The following is a 14,564-nucleotide window of genomic DNA, read 5'->3' as shown; positions in this document are numbered from 1 at the left end:
TTTTTAGATAGATACTGTCAAATTCCTTCTAGAATACCGTATGTCAGTCATCAGGGTCACTGTTTCCCTTAGCAAAATGTGTCACATTGCAGGTAATAATAATACTAAAACACTAAATAAATGTTCAGTGGCTGAAATGCAAGACATGGCCTAGCAAATCTAATGCATTAAAAAAAAATAAACACAAGATAATGTTGTTGTTTTATAAAACTGACATTGTGAAGACGAGAACATTTTATTAAATGGGTCTGTACTTCTTCTGAAGCACTAATACGTTTTTTTTTTTTTTTTCCAACATGTGGACTTTTTTATTGTAAAAGAGAAAAGCAGTGACAATACCACCAGGCCAGGAAATAGCAACTACCATCCTTCCTGAGTCCTTTGGCATGATCCTAGGGAATCTAGGCACCTGGAGCCCTGCAGACACGGGGAGACAAGATCATGCCCACTTCTGGATGCTCACCGGATCGTGTACTTGTCCCATTTCTTCTCTGGGTCATAGGGCTCCCAGCGGCTGGCAGGAAAGATGTGCTTGTTCTTCTCATACCAGCTCCTCAGTACCACTTTGCCTGCGTGTGACTCATCCTTCTCCACAGTGGCATCACTGAGCAGTCGTACATCATCATGTACATCAAAGCTGAAGAGCGGCCCACTTTTCCCTCGTGCCTTAGTGACAATGAAGTCATAGAAGCTGTGATGATGGGGGATGATCAAATCCTCCTTGATGTACATGAGCTGCTCCACCCCTGCTGACCTGAGCTCGGTGAAGTCTTTGCGCAGGATCTCAAGCGCTTTCTGCAGGAACTGCTGCACCGCGCTGCCCTTTTTCATCTTAACTGTGCGCCGGTGCCCGGAGCCATCCCAGTAACTAAACGTGATTTCAATCTCTTCACTCTTGATTTTCTCTTGTTTGGCTTCCCACTCCTGACGCAGCTCTTCCCGAAGCCGATTCTCCTCCTCCTCCCGGTCCCGGTCAGGTAAGAAGCTTGTGTCCACATCAGGGTTCTTCCCCAATTTCTTTCTCTTTGTGGTGACCTCTTCCCTTTCCAGCTGCTCCTCATACACGGCCACCTCATCCTCCTCATCACCTCCCTCTTCTTCCTCCAACGTGAAGGACAGGCTAGAGATCTTCCGCTTGGCCTCCTTCTTGAACTCCTTCTCTCTCAGCTTCTCTAGCTTCAGCTGTAGCTCCTTTGACTGCTCCTTTTTGGCCAGCTGCTTCTCTCGCTCCTTCACCAGTGCCTCCTGCTTGGCCTTCATGTCATTCAGAGTCACAAGGCCCACAGTACTGGACTTGAGCTCTGCTTCCACAGCATCATAGTGTGCCGAGAACTTCTTGTCGATGTTGGATTTCATTATGTTCTCCTCTGCAATCCTCTGCTTCATCTGCTCCATTTGTTCACGCTGCTTCTCCCTCTTCTTCATCAGGTGCATGGCCCGGCCCGCCTCGCTTGCGGCACCCTTGTACTGAGCCATGGTAGCAGTGGCGGCAGCGGGATGACAGCAACGACCTTGGGGGAGTCCTGACGGCTACGGCGACGGTCACACTAACACATTTTATGCATAATGCGTCCAATGTAGCTCCAAGGCACCTTTCAAAATGACTAATCAAAAGACTGTACACCCAACTTAAACAACTCACTAATAATGCAAGTGTTTTAAAGGACCCAAGCTACCACAGGAAGAACATTTCCCAGATATCTTTTAAGCCTGCCATTTCTCTCAAACACCCCCAAGATGGTCTGCATGCACCACCTTAGTCTACAGAAATTCTGATTTGGCAGATCTATCTGCAGAGGCTGCTGTCCTTTTGAAGGAGCACTAGATTATTCTAATGCACTCTGGAGTTAGAGCCAGTGCATCTAAGGAAGTTTGGTTTTTGTTTTTAAGATTATGTGTGTGAGTGCTCTGCCCGCCTGTACAAAATGTGTGCGTCTTGAGCGCTGGACAGCCATGGAGGTCAGGATAGGGCGTCGGGATGCCCTGGGACCTCAGCCTCGAATAGTTGTGAGCGCCCGGAACCGAACCCCATGCCCTCATTCGATTTGTCCTTTACAAAGACCCCTTCAACAAAGTATACGCACTTGGGGTGATGTGGGCAGCACCGTCGATGGCATCTCCGCTCCGGCAGGAGAGGCTTGAAGACGCGAGCCCGCGAGCGCCTCCTGCCGGCTTTCAGGAAGCTCGTCCTGGGAGAGGCCCGGAACCACCCACTGCGACTGCGCTCTGAGCGGCCGGGGAGGGGAGGCAGCCGGGAAACGCACTCCCGGAACGGAAGCGGAAGTGATGTTGCGCTAGCCTCGAGCGCTCCGTCCGCAGTGACCACCCTTCCTTCTCTGGGCTCGGCCGGAAGCGGAAGTTGCTGAAGGGTAGTGGGAGGGGGGTGGAGTTGCCCCAGAAGTGTCAGGTTACGTTCCCGCTCTCGTTGGAGTTCCAGCCGCGGCTTCCTGAGCAGGTAAAGCGGGGCTCGGCGAGCGCGCGCGGCCCGAGACGCGAGGTCCACGGTCCCGGGAGTTCCGGGGGTCCCGGCCCGCCCCTTCCCTTTTCCCTGTGTCCCCGCAGACCTCCGCCATGGGCAACACAAGCAGCGAGCGCGCCGCGTTGGAGCGGCAGGGCGGCCACAAGACGCCGCGGAGGGACAGCTCCGGGGGCGCCAAGGATGGGGACAGGCCCAAGATCCTGATGGACAGCCCCGAAGACGCCGACATCTTCCACTCCGAGGAAATCAAGGTGCTGAGTCGAGGGGCATCCGAGCCCTCTTGTCTCTGGTTGAGGGGAGGGCGCCTTTGCTGTGTTCCCGCCACATTCCCAACTTCACACCTGGACGGAGCTGGCCCTGTCACAGCCCTCTTCGCTGTCCGGGAACCTGTGCCTAATTACCCATAGAGTAATTAGACTCTACTCTAGAGTAGAGTCACCCTGGATTTCGTTGAACATCATTAAGGAGAAAGCAGCTCTGGGACCGAGTTTAATTAAGAGTCGAGCTAGCTGTAATTGAGCACCAGTGTCTACTTTTCTCTTAGGTGTAATTAATTGATTGCGAGGCTTCACGGTCCTTTTTCTCGATTTCAGTCCGACGCACTTTTGCACAAGTTGGGTTGGGAGTTCTAGGGTTTGTTTTGGAGGCAAAACAGGAGCACTAATGTTAAGCTGAAAATGAAGTTGACTAGCTGACCGCCGGAGGTGTTTGGTTCTGACACTTTTTGGCCCACCCCTGCTTACTTTATTTTAGAGCCGGCAATTCCACTTGAGGTCAGTGGCCGAGAGTCACTGAACGGCAGCCAATAGCTAACTACTCCACTTCTCTCCTGCTTTTACTGAAACAGTGACTTGGACTTTAAGCAGACCAGAACAAACAATTTTTGCAGGTCAAGCTGAAAGTTCCTGCTTGAGCCGCAGTCTCTTAATAGTAATGTGGCCAGTGCTTCTGGCTACAGGACCCACTCCAAGGGCATTCGCTGATTCTTGACGGAAACGCTAATTCGTTAGAACAAACTGCATTTAGGAAGGTTGATTCTTGTTGTCTTGTTGCCTACTCCACATTACTTAAACAGACTAATTGCCTGGCCACTAGCTCTGCTTTTACTCATCACCCCTGGACTGGCTATAGTTCTCTTTAAAGAGCCTGCTTTTATGGAACTGTGCCTTGTGATTGGAACATGTTTTCTGAGCTTGCAGCATTAGGGGAAAGGTGTGTGCAGCGATCCTTGGAGTGCTGTTTCTCCGCTGAGTTAAGATTGTCCCCACCCCTAGAAGTAATTTTGACCCAAGGCTATGTAAAAGGAAGTAAGACGTATTTGTTGTAGCAGGTGCATATTCACCATGCCCTCCGCTCTCTGCAGTGAGCTGAATAAACTTACTTTTCTTTTTAGAAAGAAATGGGTGTTGTTGCTGTTCTCTATAGGATCACTGAAGAGGGATTTAAGTGACATCCCTTCTCATGTCATAGGTAGTAACTGGCTGCTGGATCAAGTCAGAAATTCTTCCTGTAACCCAAGTTCAGTATTGTGCTACAGTTAGTTATCTTCTAAAACAGTGGTTATCTTTGGGGGTCCATAACAGACATCCTACATATCAGATGTTTACGTCACGGTTCACAACAGTAGCAAAATTAGTTATGAAGTAGCAACTAAATGATTTTATGGTTGGTGGGGGGTCACCATAGCATGAAAGGGGCGCAGCATTAGGAAGGTTGAGAACCACTGCTCTAAAATAAAGCAGGTCTGGTTTGTTAATGTCTAGCTCAGATCTAAAGACTGCAGGCATCTGTTAGATAAGAGCAGATTGGTATCTGGTGTGGAGGTAATAGAAGCTTGCTGGGCTCCCTTCAGGGCTTTCTCCCATCCTAGAAATCTGGTCTTCTGACTGAAGAATAGAAAAGATTCTTACACAACTGTGTTTCACCCTAGGGTTGGATGTGCGCTGTTCTCTCTGGCTGGAGAAAGTTAGATATGGTCTAACTTTACCTCACTGGATAATATCATTTGCCATAATGAAGGGACCAGTCTTTTTAATTTGTCTGTTTCTCCTCTGTGCTTAGTACTTGGTGAATAGCTGCCAGTTTAAACAACTCTGAGATCATCCCTTATAAATTCTTACATACACCAAAGCCTGCTTAATGGAGGGAAATCCCGAGTGTTAAACTCACCTTGGACTCATGGCAGTCTTCCTCCAAGCAGGCCTTATTAGCTTCCTCTAGACTTTTTGTGACGTCTGACTGCAGTAATAGTAATAGCTGATGAGTCAACTCTGTGCCAGACTATCTGAGTCTTCAAACACTGACAGAAGTGGTTATGTTTGTTATCTCTGGTTTGCAGGAGACGCAGGTAGGAGTAAGTGGCAAGCGCTGCCTGGCTAGACTGTTGTCACTCTTAAGTTAACCATCTAGTGTGGGGACCTCACTGGTGGCTGTCTGCTTCTTAGGCTCCAGAGAAGGAGGAGTTCCTGGCCTGGCAGCACGATCTTGAAGTGAATGATAAAGCTCCCGCCCAGGCTCGGCCAACTGTATTTCGATGGACAGGGGGTGGAAAGGAGGTGTACTTGTCTGGGTCCTTCAATAACTGGAGCAAACTTCCCCTCACGAGAAGGTAATGGCAGGAGACACATTCTCTTGTTTTAGCTGTGGGTATATTCTGGTTTTTAAGAGATCTCTGTGGGTGAGTAGCATAAAGGGCATTTTTGTAAGATAGATGCTGCTTAATGAGTTCCGATGTCAAGCCCTAGAAGGCACTGTCTTTCACTGCACATGTTTTAGAAGAAAGCACTAAGTGAACAGTACTTCTGTGCCGTACTCCAGTACTCGCTCCACATTTCCTCTGAGAAAGTTGTTCTGGTCCTGGAGAAAGTGCTGGGCTGGGAGCTTTAGAGCATGGATCCGAGCCACTGCCTGCACTAGGCAGTCCCTTCTGTGAGGGACCACATGATCTTGAGGTCCACGGACTAGTCGACTCCCAGTGTGTAACTTTTGGAAGGGACATGCTCTGAAGACATCATTAGCAAAGAGAATAGTGAGATGCTTTATCAAAAGCCCTTGTGTGGACTCCTGTCTCCAAACCTTCACTGGTGACCACTTCTGATAAATGGAGAGAGAAACTGCCCTGCTGTACCAGGCCTGACTGTTGTCAGTCCATCTGTGTTTCCAGGGCTAATACTGAGGTGCAGAGGAACCACTGGGCGCAGTAGCCATAAGTTAATTCAAGTCAGGCAAAGAAACAACTACATGGAGGAAGGCTCAAGGGTTGCTGGGAGTTAGACAACTTTGTATAGACAGTGTTTGTGTGCCCTGTCACTCTGACCCCTTCCTCATAAAGACTGACAAACTGCCAAAAAGGGGACCTAGGCAGCTTGTGCATGCCTTTCTTGTCACCCTCCTCTGCATTCAGGCTGCCAGATGGTATTTTGCATGCAGACTTAAAAGGCATGAATTTGTTTGAAAAGCCATTTGTTGACCTTTCAGTGTTAGGATTCTAGTTACTAGCAACTGAGCAAGGTGAGTTTTCCTTTTTCCAGACGCTCTTGCCTGCTGTCCTGATAAATGGCTTTCCTAGCTTAGACCATGACTGTGAATTGTCTGAATTGTTGACATGTTTGCTGTCCTTCAGCTGAACTCTTGGTCGTACCTGGAGCCAGAGGGCAGCCCACCCAGCTAAAACACTGCTTCCTTTCTTTCTGCAGCCAGAATAACTTTGTGGCCATCCTGGATCTTCCTGAAGGAGAGCATCAGTACAAGTTCTTTGTGGATGGCCAGTGGACCCACGATCCTTCTGAGGTACTCTGCCTGGAGCCCTTAGCCCTCTGGGTACTGGCACAGCCAACACCAATCACTTTCATTGTAACTTGCTATCGGGTCCCTCTTCCCTGTGTGTGACTCTGAGCTAGATAGCACCAGTTGCCAGGCCATTGGTATAACTGACCAAGAGTAGCTAGCCAGGCAGTGAGACCTTCCAGCCAGGAATTCTAGTCCTCTAAAGAACTCCACAGACCTTCCCTGTTATGATTTCTGCCTGTCTATCTCTTCCCAGCCAATAGTAACCAGCCAGCTTGGCACAGTTAACAACATCATTCAAGTGAAGAAAACTGACTTTGAAGTATTTGATGCTTTAATGGTGGATTCCCAAAAGTGCTCCGATGTATCTGGTATGAACAGCTCCTTTATCCACGTGTGTGCAGGCTGGGGCTATGTGGCCTGGACATACTCTGTTTCTCTTGCCTCTCACACTTGAGCAAAAGCTGCCCAGCCAGGTGGACAGCTGTAGCTTTCTGGGCCACAGCAGTTCATTCCTAATTCCTTCAGCTCTGGTTGTTGGAGTTCAACCCCAAAGAGGCCATAAGTCACTGCCTTGTCTTGTTGGGTACTCTGCAGTGCCACTTGGTCATAGAAACAGAACTAAACTTGATGTTATGCCACAGGCGGGGCTGAAGAGGCCCTAGAGGATACGTTGAGTCAGTAATGAACCAGTGCCAGGGAAACAGCCAGCTCACTTCCCACTAGTGCTGCCTGGAGAATTGCAGGCTGACAGGTGATAAACGACACCTCAGTGACCTTGGTCGTCACTGTGCCGTCCATTAGCACTCTGTTGGGCTTCCTGATGGAAGTGGTTCCCTACAGAAAACAGGCTATATAGCACAACTTTCTTTTCTGGAAACCTGTTCTATTCATTCCTGTTAAACAAGAGTCTTCAAACCACGGAGCTTTTGGTGACCTGCCTTCCACCCACACTACATAGGAAAAACTATTTGGACCATCACAGGGTCAGTTCAGGAGAAACCTTGGCATAAACTGTACTTTCCCTTATATGCAGGGGCTGCTTCCTGGGCCCTGAGGGAGACAGTAAAAGGAGTCCTCCGCAGCATGTCCAACCATCTGAGAATGGCTTCCATTCAGTTTGCTGAGGAATTTTCCATTGTCATCTCAGTGGACCTAGAGGTTCTGCCTCTGGGATCTCTCACTGTTTCCAGTTCTGACGTCATAGCTGTACACTGACTAGTGGGCTTGGCTAACTGTGGCTGTGTCCAGGTTGTGGATCTGGGCTGAGAAACCCAAATTACTGGGATTGCTGGCGGTCCTTAAATGACTGCTTACGTGTTTTCGAATAGGCAAAGGCGTGGCATGGAGGCGGTGTACCTACCCCTCCTACTGGCTGACATAGAACTTCATGCTACACACCAACGCCTTCAGTCAAAGTTCTGGTTGATCACCTGAGGCAGAGAGTGTACCCCTCACTGCTGCTGAGCCAGCTCCAGCTCTAGACTTCCCGTTTAGGTAGTCAAGTGGCTTGTTTATTCCTTATAGCTCAGTTTTCTGCATTTAATGCTTTCTAAGTTTTTCTGCTGAGGTATGGTTGGATCATGTGAAGGGAGCCTGACCTAGAAAATGATGTTGAGAAAATTGGCAGTTTTGGTTCAGCTTACGGATCAGGTGGCCAGAACCCATCCTGATGTTCGAATAATGGCTCAGTACCATCAGCCAGCCAGATGTCATGATTTGAGCTGCTTCTGTTATGTGAGGTTCTGCGCTTCCAGAGTTCTTACTGTGTCTATATAGTAAAGACACTCAGACCCGGAGTGTAGAACCAAAGGGCCTTTATACTTAGGTTTATTATATTATTTTTAATGTTGGTACCCCATTAAACCTGTATTCTGCCTGGTAGAGCTTATAATTTAGGCTGGGCCACTTAATCCCCACTAGCAGCCTTGAACTTGTGGCATTTGCCAAAGCCAGACTGAAGTAGGAAGGAAGCTTTATTCTGGTGATGAGAGAGGTCAGGGCATTAGGAATTCCTTGTTAGTGTGGCCCAGATACTGGCTTTACCACAGCTGCTCTCTGACTGGAACATCTCTGCACCAGTGACGCTTATTCTGAGCACCCGCATTCCAAAGGCATTTCTCATCCCTCTGTTTTTCCTCTTTGGAGCCTGAATGTCTTTAAAGAATATACAGATCTCTATTGAGGGAACAAGGACAGAAAGCTAATGATGATACTGTGACCCCCTTAGAGCTTGTGGTCTCAGAGTGTCTTGTCATCTTCTCCCAACAGAGCTGTCTAGTTCCCCGCCAGGACCCTACCATCAGGAACCGTACATCTCTAAACCAGAAGAGCGGTTCAAAGCCCCGCCCATCCTCCCTCCACACCTGCTGCAGGTCATCCTAAACAAGGACACGGGCATTTCTGTGAGTACTCCCATCCAGGTCTCCTCTCTGCCTGCTTCTTACAATGTAGAGGTGAGCAGACGTGTCTTCCAGTGTTGTGACTGTCATGGTCCAGGCTGACCTTCATGCCACCCCTTCTTGATCAGCTAGATCTTGGAATTCCTACTGCAGCGGTAACATCTTAGAACCTAATTTTAATTACTAAGCTGCTTTCGGAAACATCCATGTGCTATCTGCCGTGGCAGCAAGTGTAAAGGCTAGCGATGCCCTTAAGATGACAGCCAGGTGCGGTGACACACATCTGTAATCCTAGCACTCTGGTAGTCAAAGGCAGGCGGATCCCTGTGAGTTTGAGGCCAAGCCTGATCTACAAAGTGAGTCCAGGATAGCCAAGGCTACACAGAGAAACCCTGTCTTTTTAACAAACAATAAAAGAAGTATACTAACAAAAAAGAACATTTCTCCTCTGAATACAGTGGAGGAGAAAGACTAGAAAATTAGGCTTAAAAAAAAGATGACTGACCTTCCTCAGGATGCCTTCATTAGTTCCATGCTCACCCTCATGACCTAATTCATCACCAGTTATGACCCATGCCCCAACGCTGGGGATTGAGTTCCCAGTACATGAGCATTAGGGACAGAGTCACACCGAAGCTGAAGAGCGCCCACCCAGTAGAGCCCACATGTTGGTGTGCTGACTGTGTCTGTGTTGAGGGTTCCCTAGAGTAGCATTAGTGTCTGTTACTCCATCTCGGAAGACTTAGATTTCTCAAGGCACCAGACGCCCTTCTGTGCCAAGGTCCAAGCCCAGATAGCGGCTGGTATGGTCATTCCTGTGTATCCAGGAAGTCATGGTAAGGAACAGCCAGCTTCAGACCCCACTGGCTGGCCATGTGCCTGGCATTAAGTTGGCAGTACCTCAAACAGGTAGCTAGTGGAGAACTGAGAGGACCCTTAGCCACTGTCCTAAAAGATTCCGGTGAAGTTGCTCTCCTCCCTTATAAAGAAGTTCAGAGGTCGGAAGACACTAAGTACTGTCCTTCACAAGGCAGGTGCCCCTCCTGCAAAGGGAGCCATTACCAGAGAAAGGCCTGGAACATGGATGCAGGAGAGCCTGCACTGGGACCTGTCTGTCAGAGGCAGCCCTGGGCTCTAGCAGACCTTGTTTCAGTTAGGGAAGTGCTTTCCATAGTCTTACTTAAGCTCCACAGTGAAGAGACTGGGGCACCAAGATGTAGAGTGGTGTCCCAGTGAGAGGTCAGAGTCCACTGTCTTAGAGGTTCTAAGAACCCTCACTCACTGTTAACTGTGCTCAGCCTACTTGTGCAGCACCTCTCACAATTGGTTCTTGTGTCTGGTACAAATTTTGTTCCATTTGACTAGTATCTTCCCCATAACTACCATTCCATTTCTCCTATCCTACTTTTTAAGGATTTTGCATATTTTTATATGGTTTTGTCTAACTGTGCCTGGCTCATTTAATGTCCATGAAATTCCGTATTCTTGCAAATGATAGAATTTCCTTCCTTTTTAAGACCGAGCCACATACTATCGTTACAGTTTTTTTCCTGTTCCTGTGGTAAAATATTTGACAAAAGCAATTTAAGGGACAAGGGTATACTTAGGCTCAGAATTCCAGGTTCTGGTCCATCCTGCCAGCGAAAACAGCAGCTGGAGTTTGAGAGGTGACCTCATAGCATCCATAATCCTCTATCATAAATGCATACCTTCTGCCCACTTCCTACATATAGTACAGTGTCCCACTAGGGAATGTTGTTGGGCTGACAGTTAACACAGGCCATCACAGTGGTGAGTGCATAGTACATTTATAAATCTGCTTATCCATGGTTGGTTGTTCCATATCTTGGCTATTGTGAATAGTGCTGCAGTGATCGAGGGATTATCGATGTGTCTTCAGCATCCAGATTTCGTTTCCTTTGAATGCATTTGTATATGCGTACACATGGATGTGCACACAGGCACATGGGCTGGGTGACTGAATCATATGCTAATTGTGTGTTTAACTTTAAGGATCATCCATAATGTTTTCTAGAGACAATATTGATGTATGTGGTCATTAACAGTACAAAGTAGATTTTAAGTGTTTCTTCACCACACCTACACACAAATGGTGAATATGTTAGTGGTCTGGTGTAACCATTCCACACTGAACTTGCATATCTCAAACATGATGTGCTCAAAATATTAGTCAGATCAGAACTGTTATTTTGGAAGGCTCCAGCAGCCATTGGCTGAAGCAGCAGTCAGCTGAGGCAGGTAGGCTAGCACCTTGCTCTCTTATCAGCTGTCCTGCTCAGCCTGCCCAGCAAGCGCTCACTGGGAACTTGTGACAGGGTTGTTAGCCTCTGAGGTGTGAAGCCTAACAGCAGGACTGGTGCATGCTGGGAGGCACTGCCAAGGCAGAGCCAGACTAGGACCTGACTTCCCAGCTCATCCAGCTCTGCTTCCCTTTCTCCCGATGAAATCGGCCTGTACACTCGTGTGCTGCAGGTTGTCCCCAGCAGATCTTCCCAGACTCAAACTTAAGCACTACAGGGCATCAGCATGCAGCTGGCCACTCCCTAATCTGCTACACAGACCAGTCTCCTGTGTGTGGGAAGGCCAGCCAGCTTCATCTGGAAAGGCCTGCTTACATTCCCTAGAGTTCTTGGTCTCAGACGCCTGCTGGCAGCTGTGAGATCTTGAAGGCACTTCAGGACTGGGATTCCCAGAGTATGGAGGGACATGAATATGCCCTCCCTTTGAGGTAGAGATATCGGCCTGAAGCCACCACAGACCGGTAGCCTGTGCTTGTATTTTCCTCATGTGAGTGCATTTTCTTCCAAAAGTTTGGAATGTGCAATGAAAAAGCTCTAGCTGTCTGGCCTCTCAAAGTAAGGCAGTGTCTGTGTGTCCATTTCCTGAGTCACCTGCTGTTACCTGCTGCTTTGTGTAGCTGTAGGGACTGGAGTCAACTCTCAGGAGCATTTAGCATGCGGTTTGTATTCTGTGTTCGGTGAAAGCATTTTCAGCGGGTCCTTAGTAGCCTGCTCTTCTCTGAAAGAGGATGGAGTGAGGCCTGCCTTAATAAAAGTCAAGGTGAAAAGGACCTGTGACACTCTGCTGCATCCAGCTAGCACTAAGGATCTGCCCTTCTCACCTCACTTGTCTTGTCCACAAAGCCCTTACATGCTCTCCTTAGGTCAACTTGAGAGCCTGTCTCCTCCCCTTGGCTACCCTGACCATGCCATGAAATGAGAGGGAGAATCACCCCAACAGAAATCCTTACCTGCTCACATACCCCTTGGTCCCCTCACAGTGTGACCCAGCGCTGCTTCCGGAGCCCAACCACGTCATGCTGAACCACCTCTATGCACTCTCTATCAAGGTATGACTTTCTGGCCTCAGAGCAGTTTCTGAGCATGTCCTCTGAGGACACCTCAACTCCAGGATGGCCTGGACTGCTGACAAGCAGAGCAGCTTTTGGGGTCTGGCGGGCTCGGGCTCCAAAGGTGGGCCCAGGAGTTTGGGTTTCCCTTAGGCCTGTAGTGATTCTCATGTTCCCTGAAGTCTCAGTCGCTGACCCTGTCCTGCACTTGGTCATTTCCACCCTCTTAGGATGGAGTGATGGTGCTCAGCGCAACCCACCGGTACAAGAAAAAGTATGTCACCACTCTGCTCTACAAGCCTATATGAGAAGCTAAGAGCCAGCCATGGACCACAGGGAAGGGACAGCAGGCAGCGCTGGGCTCTCCACGTGCATGCAGATCCTCACTTCATTGTCTGGACATTTCACCCCCACCCTAGTCCTCCTTGAAGGTTTGTCCAGGCATAGCCTCTCTAGAAGAGCCCAGAAACGGAGACGGGATGGCTGTGCTCAGTCCCAACACCACAGTGCACAAGGCTAGTGTGCTCCAAACATCGTTCCTCAGCTGGCCAAAGATGTCTACAGCCTGACCTGAATGCTGGAAAAACCTGGGGAGCAGGGACTAAATACACATACAAATTCTTACTGTCTGTATCCGCAAGGCCGCTGGCCTGTCCCTGCTGAAGCCTGGCTGTGGAAGAAAGCAATATTCAGGCTTGCCTTTCCTTCTGAATCAAAGCAGTAGATTGTAGATTCTATGGAAATAGAGCTGTCTGATTTCCAGGTGCAGCTTTGCAATCGTTGCCCGACACTGTGTACTAAGATCTTTTTAACCAGAGTGGCTAACTAGCCACTCCTACCTAAGGCAATAAGTCACCAGGATGAGACTGTAGATCATGTGACTACACTCAGCAATAATTGTTTTCAAAACCCACTGCCATATTTGCCATTAAGCTGGATGATCCCGAGGCCTGACCACCATGGAAGGTTGCCCATTTGTTGTTTTGGTTGTCATAGTGACCATGTTACCATGACAGCTTGGTCAAAGCACCTACCCTCCTTTTTCAGTTCCAGCAAGTGCTACACAGCTGGGGACCCGACTCCAGTGAGCCAAGAATGTCACAGTGGTTGCTATTGCTTGTTCTGTAATAACTTGGAACCCTACAGCAGCCTGCTAGATTCCCAGCAGGAAGACATCCTTTGGATTAGCATGAATGAACCTATCTTAAACTCAGTTTGGTTTCCATGGTGATGCCACAGATGTGACCATTAGTACAGGTTCCTGTCACCTGTCAGCAGAAGTTACCAATTATACCGTTCTTGCCAGAGGTGGAAGCAAACTCTGGTGTATTTGGTTAACCTGAATTTTGGGTACCTTTTTGTTACTATTTTCACAACACAATTGCTGTCATCTTGATGTACAATAAAGCTTTGTAAAAATAAGTGGAGGAAGTTTTGATTCTATTCAGGTTTGTTTGTTTGTTTGTTTGTTAGAAAGGATTAGACCTTCCAGGTTTATTTGGTGCTATCTTGTGGCACTTTGTAGTGAGTGGACCAGACAGCTGTGAGTGCCCATTGTCTGCCACACATGTGGGTGCCTCTGAGAACAAGTAAAAGAAAATGCCACATGTAAATTAGCGAGCTCTAGAGGTCCTGGCAAGGTGGCTCAGTTGGTAAGAGCACTAACTATCCAAGCAGGATAGCCTGAGTTCTGCTCTCTAGCATCCACATAAAAGTCCTGTGTGCTTGTAGCCCCAGTGCTAGAGTGCAAAAGCAAGCAGATCCCAGAGCTCACTAGCCAAGTAGTCTAGTTCAAACATGAGTTTGAGCTTCAGTGAGAGCCTGCTAAAAGAGAAAGGGGGAGGGGATAGAAAAGGACACCTGGCCATCCTGTGGCCTCCACCCACAAGGGGCTGCAACCCCCACCTTCGAGTGCCATGTAAAAACCAGTCCACCCTATGAGAGTGACAGCCCCAGGAGCCTGGAAGACCTCATTTTCTCCAAGCAAAAGGAAGTCCACTGTGGTCCAGATGCCCACAGGCCCAGTGAGAGATCCCAGATCCAGGAGCAGTAAACCACCTCAAAAAAATGGAAAAGGGCCAGGCTGTGGTGACTCAGCTTTAACCCTAGCACTTGGGAGGCAGAGGCAGATGGGTCTCTTGAGTTTGAGGCCAGCCTGGTCTGAATGAAGAGTCATGGCTACACAGAGAAACCCTGTCTCAAAAAGCCAAAAAAAAACAGCTGTTGCCCAGCCCACAGAAGTGCAGCAATTTGTGCTTTGTGTGCTGTGATCCAGGTCATGTTAGCCCTCTTAGATTTCTATCAATGAGGACTGGTTCCACAGAAATTATTAAAATGTAACGGTGTTGTCCGATCAATACAGCATCCTCAGGTGGGTTCTATCCCTGCTCCCATTATGAAATATCCAGACATTCAAGTAAGGGATAAAAATAGTATAGTATTTACATATAAGCTATACACATCTGTGCTTACTGTGTAATTTTATGCAAATAGTTAAGCTATTATTTGGGAAATAAATAAATTCTTA

At 48.2% G+C, this 14,564-nt stretch overlaps 2 protein-coding genes across 2 annotated transcripts; one reads left to right on the top strand and one right to left on the bottom strand.

The window, feature by feature from the left end:
- Positions 1-216: 216 nt before the first annotated feature.
- Positions 217-2,189, bottom strand: LOC129675933 (protein FAM50A-like). Its single transcript, XM_055606081.1, has 2 exons — positions 2,085-2,189; positions 217-1,592 (listed from the first exon to the last, which is right to left on the bottom strand). Exon 2 carries the CDS (start codon positions 1,474-1,476, stop codon positions 460-462), a length of 1,017 nt encoding a protein of 338 aa, XP_055462056.1. The 5' UTR covers positions 1,477-1,592; positions 2,085-2,189; the 3' UTR covers positions 217-459.
- A 160-nt stretch (positions 2,190-2,349) lies between these two features.
- Prkab1 (protein kinase AMP-activated non-catalytic subunit beta 1) lies at positions 2,350-13,459 on the top strand. Its single transcript, XM_055606189.1, has 8 exons — positions 2,350-2,455; positions 2,563-2,730; positions 4,924-5,087; positions 6,175-6,268; positions 6,522-6,636; positions 8,537-8,670; positions 11,969-12,037; positions 12,268-13,459. Exons 2-8 carry the CDS (start codon positions 2,572-2,574, stop codon positions 12,343-12,345), a joined length of 813 nt encoding a protein of 270 aa, XP_055462164.1. The 5' UTR covers positions 2,350-2,455; positions 2,563-2,571; the 3' UTR covers positions 12,346-13,459.
- The last annotated feature ends 1,105 nt before the right edge of the window (positions 13,460-14,564 follow it).

The sequence above is a fragment of the Psammomys obesus genome, unplaced genomic scaffold (assembly GCF_907164565.1).
Source record: "Psammomys obesus unplaced genomic scaffold, mPsaObe1.curated_primary_1811, whole genome shotgun sequence".
Taxonomy (NCBI): Eukaryota; Metazoa; Chordata; class Mammalia; order Rodentia; family Muridae; genus Psammomys; species Psammomys obesus.
This window is presented reverse-complemented; position numbering and strand designations above follow the sequence as displayed.